At 34.7% G+C, this 25,171-nt stretch overlaps 1 protein-coding gene across 1 annotated transcript; it reads left to right on the top strand.

Moving 5' to 3' along the window:
- The first annotated feature begins 1,727 nt into the window (after positions 1-1,727).
- On the top strand, positions 1,728-22,815 carry lbk (leucine-rich repeats and immunoglobulin-like domains protein lambik). The gene is made up of 11 exons (XM_071582869.1): positions 1,728-2,107; positions 4,329-4,472; positions 4,561-4,704; positions 4,799-4,942; positions 5,029-5,172; positions 7,757-8,145; positions 8,836-9,150; positions 9,267-9,548; positions 12,947-13,222; positions 14,208-14,603; positions 18,392-22,815. The coding sequence occupies exons 1-11, from the start codon at positions 1,929-1,931 to the stop codon at positions 18,829-18,831; spliced, it is 2,853 nt and encodes a 950-aa protein (XP_071438970.1). The 5' UTR covers positions 1,728-1,928; the 3' UTR covers positions 18,832-22,815.
- The last annotated feature ends 2,356 nt before the right edge of the window (positions 22,816-25,171 follow it).

The raw sequence follows: 25,171 nt of genomic DNA, 5'->3' as shown, positions 1-25,171 counted from the left end.
GGGGCCGAACCTCCATTATACCATACGGATACAGCTCTCTTGTACTCGTTCTAATATGTTGGAATGTACATCATAATAATGTGACCACACTAGGGAACAATAATCAGGTAACGAGAGATTAAAACAGAGTTTTTCATGTTCAACAACTTTTGTCCGGAACATCTTTGGTAACACGACAAATGAAACCCAAAATCCTGTAAGCTTTCATAACAATGATGTGACTATGTGCTTCTGAAGTTACTTGCGGTCAAATAGTGCACCCAAGTCACAATATGCTTCTACTCTCTTTATACGGCTTACCCAGAAAATACGGTCTTGCAGAATAAGGGTCTTTTTACGACTGTGTCAAGATAGTTAGTCTTTAGCTAGTTTAGTTTTTAGTTAGCATACTACTAAATTTTTAACACAATTCATGCATAATTTAATTTGTTACTACATTCAGTCCTAATTAAATCGTGCCATTAAGGTATATTGACACCTTTTATGACATCGTGAGCAATTATGGGCCTCGTAATTATTGCACACCTATGCTAACAAAAAAATGTTCTATGGTCTGTTTGCGCTACAGATTCTTAATCTATGCACCATCCGGTTATCTCTTCTTTATACTGCCAATCAGTGCCTATTCATTAAGAAAGTTGCGGTGTTAAATTGGAGATATAAGTATGCCCCAAAACTTTATGTTCTATCATTGAATTATTTGAGCAAAATTTGGGATTATTATATTTTAAATATACTCTTGCCCATTGCACACATGCTCATCTTTCCAATGAGTTGAGTATTAATATTATGGATATTCAGACTATATTCACACAGATATAACCAAGGCAAAGATGAATTTAGATTATTTTAGTATGCTTTAAAAAGAGGGAAATCCTCCTCGCGATAAGAAATAAAATTGCTGACCGAATGAAATGATTACGATAGAAGGGCTGACGAGGTTTTAATGAAATAGTTGCATCGATGATTAGTTGGCTACATACCCTCTATCTATGGATTTAAGTGCAAATAAAGGATATTGAAATAAATATGGATAATAAATCAATCTATATGAATATTGATATTTGGGATTCGAGTGCAGCAGCAATTGAAATTATTGTTTTTTTAAATATACTGTTACCAATTTCATACACGCTCATTCTTCCAATAAGATATATATTAATTATAGTTTTTATACTTTATATAGATTCTATAGATATATATAGTTTTTAGTTTATATAGATTATATAGTTTGGCTGTTCTGACAAAATTTTCATTGATATATCCATGACTTAAATGAGGTTCAAGATGATTATTGCTTGACTTGGTTATACTTCAGAAGTTTCTTTTGGGGAAATTGATACTTTTTTCTTACTTTGCTGTCAATTTTTGTGCATTTCTCTTAGAACAATATCAGGCGATCTTTGTTCATATAAAATCATTTTAGTCATCCGTATCTTCACAAGGACGTTAATGGCAAATCAGTTACAGAAATATTTGGACTAAACACTTTGTTTTGTTATTTTAAAATTATTGTTGCACTCCATACAAACTGTTTGCCTGCTTCCCTTTGATTACCAGCCTTTTAACTTAAACCGCAGCTCTGGTGGTAAATAGTGGAAATATAAAATCACCCTTCTCAATAGTGGTAAGCGTGGTAGGCGTCTTTCACCTGAATAATTCTTATATGGAAATGTCTCTTTAACATCTAACCCGACGACTTCTTTCGGTAGAATATGAAAGTAATATGTAAGTCACTGAAAAGTTGGGGACCGGCGGTCTAAAAGATTAAATTAGTGGTCAGGCTAATCGCCGTTCTGTGGGAAGATTCTCTTGTCTTTCTGAAATGATTTTACTAACACCCGAACAATGTGTGAGAAAGTATTTCGTACCTTAAGGGAATATTCAGGTAGTTCTAATAACACCAGTACACCGAATTGGATTTCATAATGGCGAACCTTATTTCTTGGCTATGGCCAGTTGTTGTGGTATGGATTTGGATGTTCAATGAAGTGATTGCTGAAGAAACCTGCGTTGAACACTGTAAATGCGAAACAAATTCTTTAGTATGTAGCAAGAAAGACCTCCTTGAAGTTCCGAAGAACATACCGAGATGGGTGGAAAATCTGTAAGTCGCTGGTTCACATCTTTTGTTTTGAAAGTGAATTTTAACCTTCTTAATTGTGAATGTTATTGGTATTTAACGCTTTGAAAAATATTATGCCACCGAAATAAACTATTCATTGCACATTTTGAATGGATGTTTTTGAATAACTAGTATCATTACGAATGTCTGTTTATTTTGACCGACTTTAAGCTGGCCCAACGTCACCTTATGCAGATTTTTCAATGGCCAAGTTAATAACGAAATACTATTTCTGCCTGCCCAACATCTGTTTATGTGTTTTATAATGAATTAAAATGTTCTTAATTCTTGTGACATTGAATTTGATTCCGATTAAATGGTGCGTAATTTTTAATCAAGGGTAACTCACCGAATTAGGTGACGATTGCTTACTAATTTGTCTATGTTGGTAGATGAAATTATTCTCGAAGTAATGTTAACGCCGTTTAATCAACAGTTTTAAAAGCTAAGAGCTCTAATGTTGCAGAAGAGTTTTGTATCAAATAGCATACAATATCGTATGCATCCTCGGAATGTTTGCCTTTTTGTGCTATTATGCACCATGGCCCAAAATTAAATAACCACTCTATTCACGTATGAACATTTTCTATGGCATTTCCCGAACCCAATGGTTTTTCATTTCCTGCTTATGATTACATTTGGTCATCATAGATTCGAGCACTAATTATTATTATGTTTAGTCGTTAGATGATACCGTTAATATACGATTGTTGTGTTTTCTCTTCTGTATTGTACAAAACAGAATTATTCCCTCAATTTATGTTTATAATCATGGCCTTAACTCAGAATAATATGAATATAGTGCTTAGGATAGTACTTTCGGATATTACATCTTTTTTATTTTTGCATATTTCAGACGTGATTCGGCTGTAATCCCTTTATGTGTTGTCATTAGTTTTCTTTATTTTTGTCGTCCTTTTTTTAGGGTTGACATATTAGAATCGTAGAACTCATGGCTTTGGTTTGGTCATAAAAGTTTAACTATGGCATTATTTTGGCTAAATTCCTTTTTGATGTTTCTCATTTTTAATTATAGCCTATTTAATTGATCTTTTGAATAAGTAATTATTCAAAACTGCATTGTGAGGCTCAGGAGTTGTCCATTTCGTTGTTTGTGTTGTCGAATTGCAAAAGTATATCTTCCAAATCTATCATTCCCTGTGTCCATGTAGGTTTTGTGACATTGGTGCCATTAAGAACCCTATCAATGCTCACATTTTTATGAGGGTTCTTTTCTCCTCCTTAATTTTTTTAATGATACATTTTGGAAATTTGGTCCAAGTTTTCATTGGTTATCTTGTGGCTAGAGCACCTCCAAGTTTTAGGATTTTAAGTTTGTAATTGCATGCATTTTAACGTACATTTAAGAAATGCAAAAAATTGTAATTTGGGTCTTTATAGATAATCATATTTGGTAAAGGTAGACATATGTACAGCTACCAAATTTTGGAAGTCTTGTTTCATTAGGTGGGGAAGTATTTCATCTGCCGGGTACATCATCTAAATGTTCATTATACTAAAAAAACAAGTATGGAACATTTAAGTAAAACTTAGAAGCCCATAAGAATTATTTTCTGGAAAATTGATTTATGTCAACCTTATGCCTCTTATAGTGTAATTATTTGAATTGCTCATGCATGTTCCTACGTTATTAACACTTTTTGTGCAAAAGTCTCTGCAACTAGATGTGGGGCTATGCATATTTCTTAAATAACATAGCACATTTTCATTTGTCATCAAGTGAAAAAAAAGCTTGTAGTGATGAAAAAATTAATAGAAAACTTAGTCTGGTAGTTCAAGATTAAGCAAGTAAGAAATTGATCTCAATATTGTTATGAATCCTTGGATATAGGAGAGTTGATTTTGAGTACACCTCGTGCCCATTCAATTCCACTGTAACTTTCACATACCATGTTTTGTTTTCTGTTAATGATAACGAGTAAAATGAATCAAATTTCGATGTATGAAATTCATTGGTGGAGTGAATATTGCAGTTATGTGGATTTAGGAATTTTACAATTTCATACAATTAATATGTGTATCAAATATTTACTACTATAATATTTAGTATATTATATTTATTCCATTTTTCCTCATTTTACAATGCTTTGTAATGTGTTTCATTGCCTTAATTTACCATTTATTTCCACTAAATGATTTATTTCCTCATTTTTAATAATGTATATATTACATTTGTCCACAGAAATTTATACAACAATCAAATTTCCTTCCTTGGGAATAGAAGCTTTGAGAACTTGACTTCTTTGGTTGAACTGAAGTTGAATCGAAATCGCATAAGTGGTTTTTCTAAAGCTGTTTTCAAGAATCTGAACAATTTGAAGTATCTGTAAGTGTTGAATAAAATATCGATACTCAGCATAATTAATCTTGTGTCTATTGATTTGACTCAATTATATCTTTTTAAACAATTCTAGGGAAATCAATCGGAATCATTTGACTGAGATTGAAGGTTTGACATTTACTGGTTTAATAAATCTGAAAGTGCTGAAATTGAGAAGAAATTCTATTTCTGCATTATTAGATGGAGCCTTTTTTGCCCTGAAAAGTATGACAGAGCTGTAAGTTTTGAAATTAAGCTTTACCATAATATTTATTCCTATCCATGGTAGTAATAGGTGTATCAATGTTTTTATATTGACTTTATGTCTACAGACAGCTTGACCACAATGAAATTAAAGCTGTGACTAAAGGATGGCTCTATGGCTTAAGCTCCCTTTTACAGCTGTCACTTTCTCATAATCGAATATCATATATTGAGCCAAGCGCATGGGAGAGTTGTCAGGGACTTAATAAACTGTGAGTTCTGTATCAATTTGTTTTTGTTTAATGTACAATCATACTTAAAATCATGCATTCACTAATTTCATGTTTTTTTGTTTTAGTATTTTGAGTTACAACCGACTGCATACTATTGAAAAGGGTTTCTTTGAATACCTTTCTAAACTAAATAGTCTCTTGTTAAATTATAATAAAATCGACTACATTCATGAAGGAGCATTTAATAGTACCTCTTCCCTGAAAATTTTGTGAGTATAAAAATCAGTTAATTCTATGTAAAGCATGTGTAAATAATATTTGGTTTTATTGTGTAATAGTAATTTTCATTAAGAATTTTGCAATTTTATTAAGAGGGTTTACCATGTAGCACACATTGAAGCTCATAATTATCATGCAACAAATTCAGCATGTAAAAATTATTCACCTTGACCAAGATATGAATTCAAGACACATCGATGTCCAGCCGAGTACCATAGTCAATCTACCTAGGCAACCCTGAACACTTGGAAATTTTGAGGGCTTTAGGAATCCGGGTTCGAATCCCAGTAGAGGTGAATGATTTTCGCACTGAAATTCTTATATTGTAATGCACATTGGTGGATGACTCAATTAAAAGTTACTTATGAGGCGTATCCCGCAGCGTCTTTGAATTCATCATTATAGTTTGACTTCATTATGTGGTTCTAGATTCAAAAATGTATGTCTGCCAAACCTTATTAGGATATGTTTATGTTTGAATTAATTTTTGTACGAGTTACTTATTAAAATAACCATTCTATAATACAAATATTGTATTCTGTTTGGTCCAAATGCATCTTAGAAAGGTGTCCATGAAATAACTGTTAATAGTATGATAGTTGAACGGCAACGCGAAAGAGAAAATATGATGTGCTAGGTGTGTTTAGTAATGATTGATCCTCAACTTTCCCATATGTAAAGAACATAATTTATAGTTCATAAAGTTAACTGCATTACATATTGTTAGCTTAATTTATATTGTTTATGTGATAAATAATTCATTGATTTTACTCCCCTAATGAATCACCGGCAGCTGTTGCCATTTGAAACACATGCAATTGGCATATGCCTACTTGTGATGATGAATAAGTGTTCACAATGGTATCTCATTAAATTGGAGAACAGAAAAATGTTAAACAGGCTCTAGGAAAAACAGGGAAAAAACTTACATTGATTTGCACAAGATAATCACATTTTCCCAATGGTTTTCACAAAACCAGCAACAAACAAGTACATGCAATTTCTCAAGTTACCATTGTGCAGCACCAAATGAAATGTTCAATATATCTGATAGTTTTCTTAATGTTATGCAATCATCCTCCCTTACAATGGCCCCAGTGGTGTTAATGTTTACTTCCATAAAAGCCTTACTCGGAACTCCAGGCTCGCCGTGATTTGAAATTTTCTTCCCTCCTTAAATATTCTAAGCCGTCTTCTAGCTATATTTAGCTTCATTATCTTATTGACTGTAAGGAGTAGACTCTCCTTAAGCCTCTTTTAGCATTACAAAGGCCTAAGCTGATGATTAGTTCCAGCAAGGTCAAAATTTCATGGCAGCATCACTTGTACCCTCCATCACTGCCATTGGCAAACTGAGAATTTTTCATTTTAAATGACTGTCTCTAGCATGATATTTGAACAAAATCAATAAATCAATTAAACTTGCATCACGTTCAGGGTTCGTCCGGAAAATAAGTGTACTGAGCTCAGGAAAAAAAATTTATTACACTTTTACATATCTTGAGCTAATATTCCTCAAAATAGGACCCTTGTGAGTCGATACACTTGTTCCAGCGGCGTTCCCATTCCTGGAATGCTCCCGCGAAGGCATCATCGGGAACCTCTCTAAGACTCGTCGTCGACCTCTTCTCTGCCCTCCACGAACATCTTGTGCCACCGAAAGATCATGTATCTGGACATGGCTGACTCCCCGTAAGCCTGGTTAGTCATACCGACAGTTTCGGTAGACGATTTCCCAAGCTTTACCGCAAATTTGATGGAATAACGCTGCTCCAAAAACTTCGGCATCGCGTTCCGTGACGTGGGTCGAGCGTGGAGGTTCGCGTTAACAGAGCTCCTCACTACACCACAGCTCATAGCCGACTGCCTTTTTCAGTGTCGCTTGCCAACATACCCCCCTCCAATCGCAGCCCGTCAGAGCGGTGCTGGGCGCGCCTGGAGCGGCGCGCCCAGCCCAGGAGTCAGTACACTTATTTTCCGGACGAACCCTGTATACATTGCACATTAAGCTAACAAAATGAAATAATAGTTTTGCGCTATTAATTAAGTAAGAATTGATGATCATTCTTAATGGAACAGCTCCACAAATTACGTAGGAAGTAATTTTTATTTTTTGCTACTCAACCTCATTGTCCTCTGACATTATTGTCTAAGTAAGACTTGTAGTAATGTTTGGAAACAATTAGATTGTATATTTCTATCAATGAGATTCTCTCTTTTGTCTCTCCATTGCTTAGTTTTTAAGTGGTATAGAGCTATCTCACATGTTGCTGAGCTTATACTTCATCTCATTGTGTGTATATATTTTTAAATATTGCATGTTTTTGCATTATATTCGTTATAAAAATGATGTTTGTGAGTTTTTAATATTTTAAATGCATTTTATGCCAAATGTTCAGGCCTCAAATTAGAATTTTTATGATAACTTCCTGAAACAGTAAAGAATAATATTAGATTCTTTATTTACTTTATTGTGCGTTCACATTACGGGATTCACCCGATTTTCTTTTGAGGAAGATCTAGCACATCACCGTTTCCTGTAAACATCTTTAATGTAAGATTTAACTATTTCAGAGAACTTGATGGAAATGCAGTTTCATCAACGATTGAAGATATGAATGGAGCATTCATTGGACTATCTCATTTGACATCGTTCAGTTTAGCCTCAAACAAAATAAAGTCGATTAACAAGAATGCTTTCACAGGCCTTGGTAACCTTAAGAAGTTAAACCTTAGAAATAACAGTATTACATCAGTGCAAGAAAATGCCTTTTCTGGAATGGGATTGCTAAAAGAGTTGTTCATAAATACTACCAGTTTGCTGTGCGATTGCAATTTGGCATGGTTTCCAAAGTGGCTGGCAGAGTCATCATTCTCTGACTCAGTTCACACAGTATGCGGTCATCCTCATCCCTTGAATGGAAAATCAGTGATGGAAATACCAGCATCTAACTTCACCTGTGGTAACTTGAGTTCCTATTTTTAATATATTTTGGAGCTAAATCCTAAGTCTAGAACATATAATGGATTTTATACTTAAATCTAATTGCGACACATTTTCAGCATGTTGACCTCTTGATCCAAGCATATTCATATCAGCACAGGGTCAAAAGCAAAACATATTTGACTCATTATTTATGTTTAATTTGCCATAGCAGCTTTCATAATTAGTGTTACAAAAGGGAGCTGTTGCACCAATGATTTCTTATAATTTCTTGTGGTATTTCTTTTTCATGGTTGGTGATGTGATTATATCTGTATATTATATCTATATTATATCGATTATTATATCTATTATGTGGGTCGCGGTAGTCCAGGGGGTAGAGCATTGGACTGCTGACCGGAGGGGCCTGGGTTCGATTCCTGGGCAAGGCACTCTGGGCACCTGCAGCTCCGCCCAAGCTATGTGATTTTTCGGGTACCAAGTCTTCCTGGGAAACCATAACCGGCACAGGGAAAGGAACTGGCCCCCTACCCTGATGTGTGAATTTCACTTGCCATCGGGATTAGTACTGGGTGAACTCTACCGGCCCTACCGAACCGATCTTCGGGTTGATTACTGTGTTTATGGTTTTTTTTAGATCTATTATATCTATATTTTGCTGAACTATACACCTTTTCTAATGATTGCTACTTTTCTTTTTGTGCTATAGATGGATTTCCAAAGCCACGAATTATTGAAGAGCCTGGTACAAAGTTGGCTCTGAAAGGAGATAATGTTTCACTGCGGTGTGAAGCCTCCTCTTCTTCATCCCTCCCCATGACTATACAATGGAAGAAGGATAATTTGGACCTTAAAAATCCAAATGTTATCCATTTTGTCAGAAGTTATAATGGGGAAGCAAGAGGAGAGATTTCAGAATTAAAATTGTTAAATATTTCTCATAATGAAGCTGGGAAATATCAATGTGTTGTTTCAAATCAGTTTGGGACTACATATTCTACTAAATCAAAAATTTCTGTCTTGAGTGAGTTTTGAGTATTTATTTGAGTTTTAATTGTGCAGTAATAATGATAATTTGCATTATATGATGGCCAGCAATTTTGCTATGCACTTAAAAATTATACAATGTATATTTTTCAGTCTACCCTACATTTACAAAAACTCCTAGCAACATAACTGTGAAAACTGGACACACTGCGAGATTAGAATGTGCAGCTGCTGGCCAGCCAAGCCCTCAGATTGCTTGGCAGAAAGATGGTGGCAATGATTTTCCAGCAGCCCGTGAAAGAAGGATGCATGTAATGCCTACAGATGATGTGTTTTTCATACTAAATGTGAAAACAACTGATATGGGAGTCTATAGCTGCACAGCTCAAAATCCTGCTGGTACCATAGTTGCCAATGCATCACTTAATGTTTTGGGTAGGTATCTGCCCCTGAGGCATCATTATCTAATGTGAATATCCCATAATAACTGATGTATTCTTTTGGACAAAGGAAGCATGGAGACTTGGTGCCTATGTACTATCCTTGATGGGGTATAGTTTGATGGTGTTGCTCCTTGAAAGTATGCTTTGACGTATTAAAACTTTTTGAAAGCTTATTAATATAAACTACAGTAAACTCTTGATTAACAATTTTTTCTCTTTCCTGCATCTCAAAAACTTAATAACATTACAATTGTAAGAATAACTAAATGGTTTGAAACTTTGTTATACCTTTTTTAATGCAAGTTCGAAATGTCTGGGACTTTGTAAAAGTTTTTAATTTCACAAAATCAGAAGTCAATAACATCTAATTTTTTATTTAAATATTTTTTGTACTTCCCCATGATCGTTTCACTTGCATTCATTAGCCCTGAGAATTCCATATTCTCCCTTATGGTGAGCAAATACATAACTTAAATGTGCCAGAAAAACATTAACTGTCTGTGGTGCATTATTTTCATTGGAATTATATGAAAATATAAATACACATCATTTAACAAAATTCATCCTTGGCCACTCATTATTTTCCCTAGCTTTGAGATTGTTATAGCTTTCTGAGGAAAAGACATTCTGCTATTCACTTGAAGATAGTTCTGGGTTCTTTTTTTAAGTTAACATACCAGTTAAAGTCGGTTTTGGATGGACGCAACTGCCAAATAAATGTCTACTAACAAAACACAATACAGCATCCTACTCTACAAGTCCCTCTTCATCTCTGTGTACTTCCTTCCTCCCTTCACCCAGTCCAACATCCCTATCCTCTTCCTGCCCTCTCCACATTTGCCTAACATTCTCCCCTCTATCACAGTCTTCAACTTCCCACTGCCGATCAATATGCTTTTCATCTATTTTTCCTGCCTCCTAATGATTTCTTCCACTTGATCACCCACCATACCTAGCACTACTTTGTTTGTTTCCTTTTGGTCCATTCCAACCTTCTCAACACCCATATTTCAAAAGCCTCCAATCTACGCCTAACCTCCTGCATCAGTAGCCATGTTTCCAGGTCGTACATAACTGTGCTCCATTTCAAAGTTATCATGAGCCTTTTCTTTACATCCTTACTCAACGTCCCTGTCATTAACTCCCTCCTCCTTGTGAAAGCCTCTTGCCCTAGTGCAATTCTTCTCCTTACGTCCATACTACTTCGACCATTTTGGTCCAAAACACTTGCGAGATGTGTTAACTGTTCCACCTGCTCTAGTTTTTGCCCTCCTATTTTAATGTTAAGCTTAACCTTTGCCTTTCTGGCAAATCGCATAGCCTTTGTTTTATTTAAATTGATTCTCATTCTGTATCAATACTGAATTTCCAATTCACTCAGCAATGCTTGCAACCCCTTGGTGGACTGACAAACTAGAGCTTGGTCATCAGCAAACCTAACTGATTTTATGGATTACTCTTTGACTTTTATTCTTACCTCCACTTCTTTCCATGCCTCTTAAATCATTTCCTCCACCTATACGTTGAACAGCACCAGTGATAATGGGCAACCCTGCCTTTCACCTCTTCCTAACGCTGCCCATCTGAACTCAACATTCCCCACTCGCACCTGAGCAGTCTACATGTGCAGGTTGTGGATTAGCCTCCTGTCCCTCCAATCTATTCCTATTTTCTGCAATATACTCATTATTTTTTACCAATTCACTCTACATTTAGTGCTACGGCAAAACTTAATACATATTAGGCAAACAGGGATGCGTATTCATGCATGTATTGTATCTTTCCCTCTAAAGTCGGAGTCTACAGGCATGCATACTGAAGTGGTATGAGTTCATTTTTAGTACATTCAGGAAGTAGTCTGTCTTTTTATCGATGCATTATCAATATTTTTAATTTTAATTCAAATCTGCCTCTAGTAATAGTTAGAGAGAAAGAGCAGCTAGGCTAATTTCTGAGGATATTCATTGTCGGTTTCAGGTAAAGGAGTTGGATACTTGATTCTTCAACTCTTCTTCATTCATTCAACTTTCAATCATGGGTGCGATTTGATACATCAATGCAATTATCTCAGAAATTTGCGCACCTTTTCTTAAAATATTTAAATTTTTTTGGAAGGGTTTGAAAATATTTTGTTGAGAATTGACATTTGTTAATATTTGTCTTTTGTGTCTTGCATTTCTCCCTGTGTTGTAGTCATTTCGACTGATAAAGTTTGGTTTTCTTGCGGCTTGCCTTAATTCCTTCCTTTTTCCCCTTTAAGAATGTGGACTATTCCACAGATTTTTGCCTCTTTTTTTTTTAATTTTTAAATGTTTCTAGGGTACTATTTTTAATATCTTGTCACTCTCTCAATCCGCGTTTCCGCTTCCGTATTTCATATATGGTGACTTTTCTTTGTACCTTCTTCAGTGTAATAGTATGCCCTTCCTTATGCTGGTCCCATACTAGTGACAAGTACTCTTAAAATTGTCTTGCCAGGGCCTCTATGCCTTTTTTAGCTATTATACTGCTCCTCATGGGGTTTTCTCATACCCAATGTCATGTTTGGTAGGCTATCTTAGCTATGTATTCCTCATTTGACCCGTACCCTAAATTCTTGGCTGTATTAACACCTAAATATTTGCAGCTGTCACTGTAAGACTTTCATTACCAGATAATCTGTAGCCCCTGCTATTTATATTAATTTTTCCGTAAGTAATGAATTTTTATCTGCTAACATTGATATCCATGTATCATTTATTACCCAATCTACCATTTCATTTACACCACTTTGAGTGTCTTCACTGTCACTCTTGCTCAACTTTCTAGTGGATTCCTCATGGACTGCGCACAGTGTGCTACAGTCCACGAAGTTAAAGCCAACTTAAAACTATGACTGCAAATGCCTATGACATTGTATGTACAGTATTTTGTCACAACAACTTTCTTCTTCATAAAGCCCACAAAACAAGAGACCTTGATAGCTTAACTGGCTAAAGCACTCGACTGGATATTGAGGGATTGTGGTTCGAATTCTGTTCTAGGCGAATGATTTTTACACTCGGAAATTGTTGCATTCGCTAACATTATTTTATCTGTTGATTGTATAGAGTAATTATGGGTTCAAATTTTTAACTTACTGTTTTGCTCTTTTGCAATATTTATCATTTGTTATTCAATAAACATTTTTAGCTTAAGAATTCGCTCAAAAGTCTTTGTTTTATAGATTTATTTGATTAATGTGGATTGGACAATGTAATATTAAATGTTAGTGTTAAATTAGTGATTTTGAAATACTGAACAAGGAAAGTATTCCATGCCTATGTTTTTTTTAAATTAGTAATTTTGTGTTAATAATTCCAAGTAGAAAAATGGATTTCTTTTAATTTTGTTTAACCATATCAATTCTAGAAACTCCACACTTTGTCAAGCCAATGGAAAGTAAAGAAGTGAGGGCTGGGGAGACAATTGTTTTAGAATGCATGGCATCAGGGTCACCCAAGCCTAGATTGACCTGGCGGAAAGATGGAAGCAATTTGGTTCCAACTGAAAGACATTTCTTTACTGCTGATGACCAGCTACTCATTATTGTAGGAACAACTGTCTCTGATACCGGAATGTATGAATGTGAAATGTCAAATCCTTTGGGCACCGAAAGAGGATATTCATTTCTCACCATTATTCCAGGTAAGTGCATTTCATTTATCAAATTAAGATATTTTGATTAGCAAGTGTATATTTTGAATAAAAATTTACAAGAGAATGAGTTCCTTCCGCTCCATGCTATCTCAAGTTATACAAGCAGTAATGATTTTTTTTTACTGTTTGTGCATATTACAATTTTCACTGAAAAAGTTTGATAGACTTACAATGGACGTCTTACTTTATGCCATTTATATATTTCATGGTTATGCGTTTGGTAACCTGTGGTTATTTTTAATAAAAATAATTTTCCAATTCCTGTAACATGGTATTCTTAGAGGTTAAAATCAAGAACCTTTTTATTTAGAGTGTACTCTTAGCTTTAATGCCTTCATTAAAGGCATGATACTTGTGTAAAAGGGGCAAATGAACTATTGAAATATTTTTAAAAAGCTCTAATTTGTTACAAATTCCATTGTTTATTTTGAAGGGTTGGAGGGCAAATAAAAATATGTTCAGTATGTGCAGGGTAACCTCCCATAATGGGAATCCAAAGGACCTAATTTCCCAGTATTTCCTAATTTATAGTTGATTATATAGAGGGCATTTTGAGCCGAATGTCTTGAGGATCTAATTGATTTTGTTATAAATTTGGCTATCCAAGCAGTGATAATGTGGATTTTATGCAGTGAGAGCTTCTCGAATTTACCAATTATGGACTTTTTGAGTTTGTTGCCTTCGAAAATTGAATGGCTGAGGCTTTTTTTCCGCCTGTATGGTTTGCATTGTAAAGCCCATCAGTATTAGTATGACCTATCTAGAATTGCATCCAAAGTGATTGCACAATATAATGATTAATTATTTGAGTTTAAATGGAAATAGTATATTATATCAATATTTTATGGCCAAGCCCACTTAGATTCTCTGGTGTACATGTAAGATTTTAATGTGTACATGTATTTGGTACCTGTCATCATTTTTTCATGAATGAAATGTGAGTTAATATGAAAAATATTTTATTATTTTGTAGCCTCTGGAATTTTGCAAAGTGATGATTCAATTGCTGGCATTGTGGTGATTGCCGTGGTCTGTTGTGCCGTCGCAACATCTATTGTTTGGGTGGTAATAATATATCAAGCCAGAAAAAGAGCCATTGACAATGGAAGTGGGGATGTGGCTGCTGATGGAAGAGCTGAAGTTGGGCCTTCTCTGCCCACTGCTCAACTTGCAGCTGCCCCTGTAATTGTGACTGCGGAAGACTCTGGTGTAACTCTGCCTTCAAATTACATGGATACTGATTCTGAACACTCAAGTAGCAAGGACAGTGGCACTGGAGATTCAGCTAAGCGGAGTAGTGATGATCTATTGCCAACTGCACAGCAGCCAGAAGATAGCCCCCATCACCTTCTTCTTTCTTTGCCTGATGGTCAGTATAAATTCAATTGTTCAGTAGTGTGTCATAAAGCGAAACCACCAGTTTCCCTGTTTTTTGTGCATTACCTTAGTTATGTATGCCTAAATGCTTGTCTATATTCATACCTTAAAGCTTGCAGAAAAATACTTATCCTAAGGTCAACTAACACATTGCATTAACTTATGTGCCAAATTTAAAGCATTAGCATTTCTGAAGACATTATATTTTCTGTTGTGTTTCATTGGTATTTTCCATTTTTCACTACAAATTCAATGCAATTTTAAATATGTGTGAGGTTTTTTTAGTGCATACATAATTTTATGCCAACATTTCAAAAGCCAGATATGGGAGCGCTAGAGAGAAGGGGTGAAATGTCAAGGGAGTTTTTATTATGGTAATAAAAGTCTCCTGGAATAATCTGTATGCTTCTTCAGATGGCACCTCCTGTAGCAACTTAATCATAATGTGAACTTGTCACAGAGGAGTGACCCTTAGCAAAATGAAGTAAAATTTCAAGTTACGTTTTGCCTAATGGATGCAAATATATAATGATTCTTTGGCCATGAAAACTTATGTATGTATTACCTTTTCCTTCTATCAAGAGATTCTAGGCCACTTCTGTAACACCTTAACGAAATTTTATTATGCCTATCAGGTTTCAACCTTGTCCCAGTGAAATAGGAAAAAAGTGCTCAGCTTACTCACTTTCTTCTTTAGAATTGATGATTTGTTGATGTCATCATTTTCACTCAATTAATTATTGTATAGTGTATTTTGTAAACTAGTAATGCCATATTTCCTGTTCTCTTCTTCCTTTTTTAAAATTTTTCATAAACCTTATCTCAATTCTCTTGTGTACTTATATTATTATTGGCATTCTACTATTTAGGTTTAAATGGACACTAACCACAAAATGGTGCAACAATGCATTTCCTTGACTCTCCTAACCAACCACAACCTGAGATTAGACTCCTCAATAACCCCCGCTTTCATTTCAAGTCAATTTGTCCTCATGTTAAAGAGACATCATTTAGCTTTTATGAAATTTTGTCTCTAATGTAGGGATGTATCTGAATATGACTCCATGAAACTGACTTCTTTCCTTGCCTTTCTTAGATAAAGATTTTAATGAGCTGACAATTGTGAAAAATACTAATTTCCACAGCAAGTTTAATTGGTTAAAACACCCAGCCAGACCTTTGGGCGATAAGTGTTCGAATACTGGTCAAGGCGAATGGTTTTTACTGTGTGAAATTACTGCAAATGTATCTTAGTTGCTTTGTGTAGGTTTTCATTATAAACATGATATCCACTCCTTTGCTTCTGGATGCTAATAACAGTGAGATACTTCCATCATCTCGAAAAATACGAAGACTTCAAATCGAAATTCAAAATTTCAGTTTGGCTGTGTTAATTTCTCCAGTAGTGGTCCATGCTCCCACAGATATTTGGGGACTGACTTGATTGCTGTCAAATGGCACAAACCTCAATTATACAATGGTTGTGTGCCAAGCATAGATCTGGTTCTCTCAGAGTGGTCTTCCTATACTTGTTTTAATGCTGTTGATGCACTGTAAAAATTGATTTCTATTCATAAAATGTGGGCCAACAATAAGCAATGATTGGTGGCGATTTTAACTCTTTTCTGGTGAATTTAGTGAAGCAGAGCAGACAGAAAGAAAAACAACTCATTCATCTGATTCAATAAAACTTCTCTAATTGATCCTGCACCTAGTATGTATTTTGTATACGCACCTTAAGTTCTGAATTTAAACAATATTACAATCAAAAACAGAATCAGAGAACACCCAGTATTGAAATTGAAGAGGCTGTCTTTTACAGTCAAATTAGTGGGGTTTCTTAGTCATCCAATTTTCAAGAAATTTAAACACGAATCGCTTTAAAATTTTCGCTCCTGTCTATCAGTAGGCAGACAGGGTTAGACTTTTAAAGAGATTTGTATTGAATTTCCTCTATGGCTTAACTTAGACATTTTGTCAATGTATATGTTCAAAAAATTCATTTATTATAATCAGAAATGAGCCAAAAAAATTTTCTCATGTTTTCTAAGAAGAACAGGAAATAAATTATGTGAGTGTAATTCCTAAGTGATATTTTAAATGTACACAATTTCCTTCCAAAAAGGCTACTGTCTCAGAAAAAGCTATTTTTAAGTTATAAGTTGGCCATGATTTGACAATTCTGCTTCACAGGTCCGGAGGGGAAAGCAATAAACACTGGAGAGGAATCTCCCCTGCGAAAGGGGGTGTTCAAGAAGGGCTTTTTGATTTCTGAAGGGGGGTGAATTTTGGTTTGCCGGTTCATTTGTTCCCTGGGATGTGAAAATGATTCCCTGAATAATTCCTATTTTTAAGTGTTGTAGTTTTGAGTAAAACTTAAACAATTTCAAATTGTCAGGAAATAATAAATAAATCATAGATTACAAAATGAACTGTGCTATCTGGTGCTCAATTTCTGCTTATGTTTTTTAAATGATAGAATTTCATTGATTTACTGCAAGCTAGGACTTTCATATCATTCAACATCTCATATAACATATTAATCACAGCACTATAATATTCTAATATAGTAGTAAATATGCCGGAAAATTCTATGGAACTGATGAAAAGCCTAGGTAGAGTAATTACATGCATTAATAAGGTAGATCTGGATACCACGGGAAAAATTGATGATCAGTGATCAATGGATTTTCTTTTTCTGCACGAAATATGGAATATTAATTATTTCTGTCTTTGAATGTGTCTTATACTCCTCTCTCTCAAATTATGCATTATGATTTATAATGTTGTTTTGAAAGGGAAATAATTTTACATATGGTACTTATTGCTGTACTCAGTCAATAAAACTCAAATTGAGGTGGCCCTTGATGAAATGGGCTAACACCAAAATGGCCCATAGATGAAATTGACCCATTCCATATTGGGTCGTGCCAGTATGGTTGTGATAATGATTTCTGTTGTTAAGTTGCCTCACCAATATCTCATGATCTTATGAGGGAAAACATTTCACTGTGAAGTGAGCAGACTTTCAAATAGTATGTTTTGAGCTTGAGTGAGTTCATTTGTCTTGGTGATGAGTATTTTCCTCACCTCTCGTCTTAATTCTTCTCACAAATTGTTAGTAATCCAAGTTTATAAGGGACGTGTCATTTTTTATGATTGGTTTAGAACTTCAACAAATTTCCAGTTTGTTTTTATCTTTTGTACTGCTGTATAACATTGGCAAAATTCAGTGGTATGGTGTGTTTTGTCAGGGAGAGCTTAGAAATACAGCAGCGTGTGCTGGGTGTGTCCATCAAAAACCTACGGTAACTGTTAAATTACTTCTAATAATAATTCTTCCCTGATGAGTCATGTTTACTTCCCATGGACTAGAGCTTTGATGTGGTGAAAGGGCTTTGCATGTTCTTGTGACCCCTAGGTCTGCACTTATAGAATAGGAATGATTTGCTCTGTATATGATGAGAGAGAAGGGTAGAAGCCAGAAGAAAGATAGTCCATACTGCATCTGTATCTCAGTGAGATGGTTTCTAGGGTTTATGGCCCCCAACAGGGTAGCCATTTTATAAAACGATATTATGTCAAAAACACTATAAGTAATGCAATTGGGTGAATCAGTTATTTTTGCGTCTCTATTATGATTGAGTGATAATAGTGGCTGCCATATTTGCTATATTAGTACCTCCTGGGATCGGGTGCTTGTTTAACCCATTCTGGGCTGCAAGCTTGGCACATAAATGTTCTCATTGTGCTAATTCATTCTTCTTTTTCTACTTAAAGGTGAAAGCATCACCAGTGTTGATGCAAATGGCACAGGTGGGAAAGGATTCTTAGTGGACAATCAGTCATCTTCCCCAAGCCCAAGCAAGACAGTCCCCACACTTTGCACATTCCACCCTCAGCCAACCAATCATGAGAGGTGCAGAAGCTCCTGCAATGCGGTGCACTCGCCTGTGGGTCCTGCATATCACACGTTACCTAGGTGGGGAACCACCACTGTAAAAGAGGTAGGCTCAGGCAGCAGTCCAAGCCTTGTGGGTCTTGACTCTGTCGAGGAAGGTGTTCCTGTGCATGAGAAAGTATTGGGTTCAAGTATATGGCCATCAGTAACGGGAGAACCCTGGAAATGTGGTAAAGGTAGGGGAATGGCAGAAGAGGAACTAACACCATGCATACCACGGGGACCATTGTTTTCCCTCGAAAGAGGCAGTGATGGCTGAATTTAGATGACCTGCAGGGAGGACTGCAAATTGTGCGAGAATTCCAGTGTCAGTTCAAAGGCATTTTTATGTTTTTTTGTAGACATCAGCTTGTTTGTTTAGCGTTTGGTGTCAAGGGTTGTGAAGCCAGTTGTTGCGCAATGAGGGTTGATTTAATCAAGTATACCAGAGTTCAGGCAATGCAAAAGTGTGTCTTATAAAGTTCAAAACATGTAATCATTGGCTAAGTGTGCTGGTTGCATAGTGTGATTTAGTTGAAACATTAGACTAATGTTTTTGCTGTATTATAGTACTGCCACTCAGAAGTGTAGACCTTTAATTTAATTGAGTGACAGTGCTTAGTTTTAGGACTCATTCAGGCAGCAAAATTGAGATTTAGAGGTGTGATTCATTAGCCCTATTATTTTAATTTTTATCATTTTGTATACGTTGGTCTTTCTACAGTTTCTTTTAGTAGATGCATCATAGTTTGCCAGTAAATCAAGAATATTTCCTTTATATTAGATGAAAGGTAATGATAATCATAGGTTTACTAATTGAAATTAATTATTAAAACTCCACCTCATTTAGGAATTAACCAAATTTTCTTTCAGTGAAGTTGTTTTCTTTGATGTCCTAGTGTCTATCACATCTACAAACTTGATTGATGATTGCAAGATTATTTTCTTGAAAGTTTTCATGTCTGTTAACTCAGTATATGAAATTTAAGTTCTGTAAATACTGTACATATGACTTTTGTTGTTGATGCTCATGGGGATTTTCCCTTGTAACTGAGAGTAAGCAGAATTTCATACTCACAATTCTCGTTCAGGTAAGAAAACAATTCAAGTCAGTAATTGAAGCATTTAAGCATTTATAAATATACCATTATATGTGTTGTGCCAAAAATCTCTGCACATTAAGCATGATGTTTGAAAATGTCAACTGAAATAAACATTAAAGTTTGTGAGTCTTCCATTTTTCAGTATGTTGAGTAAGATTATGGGCAAGCTGCTAATTTTCTCCAAGAGAAAACTGTATGTCATGTTCAATTAGAAACCAGGGAGTAGAATTTTTTAACAACAGGATCCTTCATTAATTCTAATGACATTAAGTGATAACTTTTATTGACAATGGCACTTTATGTGCAATGTTTGAACCATTAAATGTTTGCACATAATTCAAAATATTTGTGATGATATTCTGGCTTGTTAGTGTTTGGGAACCTGTGTGGTTCTTAGCTTTTTTGGCAAAATATGGTTATGATTTGGTGAATTATATGCTCACCAACCTTGTACTCATTAATGTAGCATTTTTGGGCTTATAATTATTTCACCTGCTGACTATCTACAAAATTGTTGGAAAGTTATTTAAAATATCTGTTTCTGTCCTACTCTTATTTTATGAAAATGTGTGGCGTATTTAATGCAGAGTTAAATGTTTCTATGGTGCCACATTGATTTTTCATGCTAATATCATTTTTAGATATTTTCAGAACAAGTTTCCAAAATTATTGTTTAGGGAATGGACACAATATTTGAGGCAGTTTAAAAAAATCGGTTTCTCTTCTGTAAATGAGCTCAACCCTGCCAAAGTCAGAATTAAAATTTTCAGTATCTAAGCTCATATTATCTTGCCATATAATTATTTTATTGTTTTAATGCTTATCATATTATACCTGAATATAAGGGGATTACCCTCCCCCCTTAATTTTCTCCAGTATAAAAGTTTACTTCTCTTTATATTAGGAGTCAAACCCCCTTGAGACATTTTATGTGGCAAAATGTCACATAATAATCATACCTTATATTCCGGCATGTATGATATTTAGGCAGAGTATTGAAAACTGGTCTTTCTTTGGCAAATTTTGAATTTGTGGTGTTGCTGGAAGCACAATTTGTTGGCCAATTTGATATTTAATTTTTAAATTAAGTGTTTTCTTGTTATAGTTCCTATGTCTCTTCATGGGATAGTGTTTGGTACTCATATGTATGTTGTGACTTTATGAATAGTATATTTATACTGTTTGTTACTGCAGTATGATGTAAAGTCAGTATGATAGATTAATTATATAGATAAAAGTGCATTTTATAAAAATGATTCTGCAATGATACCATTGATACTGCTTGTGTTATTAAGTGCAGTTGTTTTCTTATTGGAGCTAATGAGAATGTGAAAAGTATTGAAGTAAAAATATAACTAGTCTAATTGATTCCCTTTTTCACAGTTGGTTTGAATTGCAATGTCTCCTAAATCATTTCTAATGAAAGGGGTACTTGTTTTTTGCTAAATCATTTGTATGGATTTTATTATGGAGGATATAATGTTTTCTCTCCCTAAATTGGGAGCATTAATTGCTAATTTTGTTCAATTGGCTTTTATTTAGTTGCTTCTCAAAGTTTCTTTTGATTGGATGTAATTTTTTTAATTAGTTATGAATATGGAATGTATTCAAAAGAATATAATTTGTTCTCTCTTTCCTGGGGAATAACTTTCTCGTTATACACAATTGGTTTTAATGTGTCTTGAAAGAAGTATCCACAACATGAAATTTTTTTTGCAAAATGGCGGGTAAGGAATATATCCCTAAGAATATAATTTTGTTTTCTCTTGTAGCGACCTTCTTTCATTTTAATTTCACAGGTTGAATTTTGTTAACTGAATTATATATTTCAGCTTCTAGGTGAGTAATTTGGATTAACATAGTTTCTGTGTAAATTTTTACTGACTAAAGTGTACCCCAAAATTAAACATTTAGACTCGGGTAATCATTCAGCTCATTGAGTCCTGTAAATTAAGGTTAGGAAAAATTAGTGGAAATTGGTACAAATTGTACATGTACTAATGTTTGGTGATAAGTCTTATCCAGTGGAAAAGTATGTGTAGTCAGTTGACAATAGTTGTAAGTATTCCTAAGCAGCTCTCTTAAATAATATGACCACTTATTTTATCATCCTGTAGTTTCCTCTTTCATGTCTAGAATTGTAAAACTAGCAGAAGTTGTTTGGCTGCAGAATGTTTCTTTCCAGTGTTTAGTGGGTTGGCGTTAGTTTGTATTGTTTCAAATGTTGAAGGCTTGTTTATTCATGTTGAGATACATTCCTGGGATAAGCTTCAGTCTCTTAGATTGTTACTTTTCCTTATAGCAATCGGGGTTGCTGGAATTTTATTTTCAAATATATAATTTAGAAGATTATGCTCCGTGATAATAATTACCTCATGTTTTTGCCATAACCACCTCGTTTTTATGGGTAAATGTTTATTGTGAAAGTTTTGTTTTGGCTTCATGTGGCCTCATTGTATCAACACATTTCCATAATCATTTTTGATGAATAGTATAGTAATGGATTGGTAGTAGTTGATGCCAATTTCTCTCAAGGAATACAAATTATCAAAGCTGCCATCTTTCATGAATAATTATTACCTGAAAAGTGCCTATCAAGTCATTAGCAGTATTACCATTTGATTTTTCTAATTAGCACAATTTTTGTTTAAGCAAACATGAAGAAGAATAAATTTCCAGGTCTTGAGGTATCTTTCCTCGTGAAGGGTTATTATTAATATTGAATGTTTGTTGTTGGTTGACTATTGCCAGAAATAATTAGTACAAATGAGTTTTATGCTGTATTTTAGCTTTGGTATTTATTTATAGTTATCATATTTCCTTTTGTATTACTACACAGCTTTAGTGGTTTACCAAACTTGTTTAATATTCAGCCTAATGAGCATTATATGTTTATGGCATTCTGTTCCTATGTCTTTATATCTACTTCTGTATATGATTGAAACATTAAAACTTGTTTTTTATTCAGCTAAAATGAGCCTTGTGTGTGAAATGGCACTCTGTTCCTATTTCTTGGTATCTTCTTTTATGTGATTAAAGCCTTAACAGTTTTATGTTAAGTTGTAAGCATTGTTGTAACTGCTTTCTTCAAATTCTGGAATAATGTGTTAAAATTTATCTTTGGGCTGCTCACTGTATTTAAATTTATGTAGTTTTTTTAGTTTTCATTAATTGAATTTGAAATAATGTCAGTTGGCTGACAATAATAATAAAAACTAAAGCCAAATGTTGTTTTATTTTATCATAATTCTTGTAAATTATTTGCATAAATTTTATCTTCTTGTTGGTGTTAAGGAAAGGTAGTATAAGTGCAGTACTCAAATAATATGTATTAATACTTTATTGACATTGATGGGAATCTTTAATCATCTTGTCAATTAACAACATATCTTAAAACAAAAGAGATGTCATCTCTCAAGGAATAAGTTAAAGTTTCTAGTGGTTACCGTATGTGAACTTGCGACTGAATAGACTGGGATGGATCAGCTAATGGAGAATGATTGCTCGTGGTGAATAAAAACCGATCAGAGCCAGTTGAGTCTTAGGGTGCTTAAAAACTATATGTTCAGTAGAGCATTAACTGAGATATATGAGTGATGACTACCTGGTTTATGGTTGCTAACCTAACACACTGTCAGTTTCCGAGTTATGATCATTTTGATGTGCCAAGATACGACAAATACCATTAAAGGGTCGCATTTATCATGGCCAAAGAAGCCTCCTGTATATTGTTCTCTCATTCTTCCAAAAAAAAGTATTTTGAAGATTAATAAGACTATCAAATACCACTAAACAAGTAATTAACCAGCGCAGTATTTTCTTCAGGAATGTGAGGGTATAATTAGCTAAGGCATGTTGTCTCCCACCGTTTAGAATGTTCAAACCCCCATAAAAATGTATTTTCTTGTACATTTTTGGTAATTATTCTAGTTTTTTTCATTTTAATGGCCCTTATGACTGGTAAATTATAAAGATAAGTTATTTCACTGGCATCTACCTCACTTCTGATGGTAAAGGAGCACTTTCTGGGCTAGGTACTCATTCAATTGTCACATCTGAAGTTCCCTTCCGAGTTCACTTTGAAGTTGGCCATATAGGTAGGAATTAGGATCTTCTGTGGGTGCTACCTTTTTACCCTTTTCTTTTTTTGGAATCTTCTTTCCCAGATGGTCTTACAGGACAAGGTTTGGTTTATACACTGAAATGGTTTGAATGGGCCAGTGAAATGACTGAATTTGGAGGCTTACTTAGAATTGATACATGGGGCAAATACGTTAAAAAAAGTATTTTTTCATGGTTATCAAATGTAATATTTCACATGATTTAATAAGAAATATAAACAATTTATCACATTCTTTAATGGAAAATTTTCAAGTACTGCCTGCCTGCCAGACATGTTCCTGAGAACAGAAAAAACTTAAATATATGTGAGTGCCAATAAACTTTGTCATTACTTGACGACGCACCAATAAGTAGCCATAAAAAATAATGAACACAGTAATCAACTGAAAGTCCAATTTGGTGGGTGATGGTAGAGTTCACCCAGTACTAAGCCTGATGGTGCATGAAATTCGTGCAGGGGGGCAGTTCATTCCCTGTACCTGTTATGGTTTCCCTGGAAGATCTGGTACCTGAGTTGTACACAGCTTGAGTAGAGCTGAGGGTACCCAGAGAGGCTAACCCAGGCCCTCCGGTCATAAGTCCAATGCTTTGCCTCTAGGGAAGAAGAAATAGGGTATACAATCATTTAGTGAAGTTAAATGAAAGTGTCCCTGGGATGGAATATTTAATAGTTATGGGAGATTGGAATGTGAAGTCAGGCAGGGCACTACAGTTTAGGAAAAATAAATGACCTTAGACAGATAGCAGTGGAGTTGGTGGAAGACTGTTTTATTGAAATGAATGCTTGGTTTTAACACCACATTAAATGTAGATATATATGGAAAATGCTGTGGGATCCAGAGAGATATCAGCTCACCTATATTTTAGTTAGACAAGGATTAAGGAGAAGCATAAATGATTCACATAATTTAATGGTAGTAGTATAGATTAGATCATATTTTAGTACTACATTAGTGTAACATCTGATTCAAAAGGGAAGACTGGTGTGGAAATGGAATGTTGATAAATTAATAGGGATGCAAAGAAAGGAGTACCAGAAGAGAGTAGAAGAAATGGTAGAGAACAATGAGACAGATACAGTGAACAAAAGTGGTAAGATATGAAGAAAAGGATATTGAAAGCTGTAAACAAAACTATACAAAAATATTAGGAAGAAGGACAAGAAAGGAAAGGATTACTGATGGGGATAAAAGGGATTGGAAGATTGTAAACACAGAATTCGGTGAAGGAAGTACAAGGGAATAAATAATAAACAGAGATAGGGAACTAGCATGAAAGAAGAAGCATGGTGGAGCTGCTATGCTCATGGCCTAGTATAGGATACAGGGCTCACCAAAAGTGATGATGACACTACACTGAACTTGGTCCATAAAAGCAGCTCATAATAGAATGCAA

This window comes from Hetaerina americana, unplaced genomic scaffold, assembly GCF_022747635.1.
Source record: "Hetaerina americana unplaced genomic scaffold, ioHetAmer1.1.p SCAF_12, whole genome shotgun sequence".
Lineage (NCBI taxonomy): Eukaryota > Metazoa > Arthropoda > Insecta > Odonata > Calopterygidae > Hetaerina > Hetaerina americana.
The sequence above is the reverse complement of the archived record's forward strand: the minus strand, read 5'-3'. Positions and strand labels throughout refer to the sequence as shown.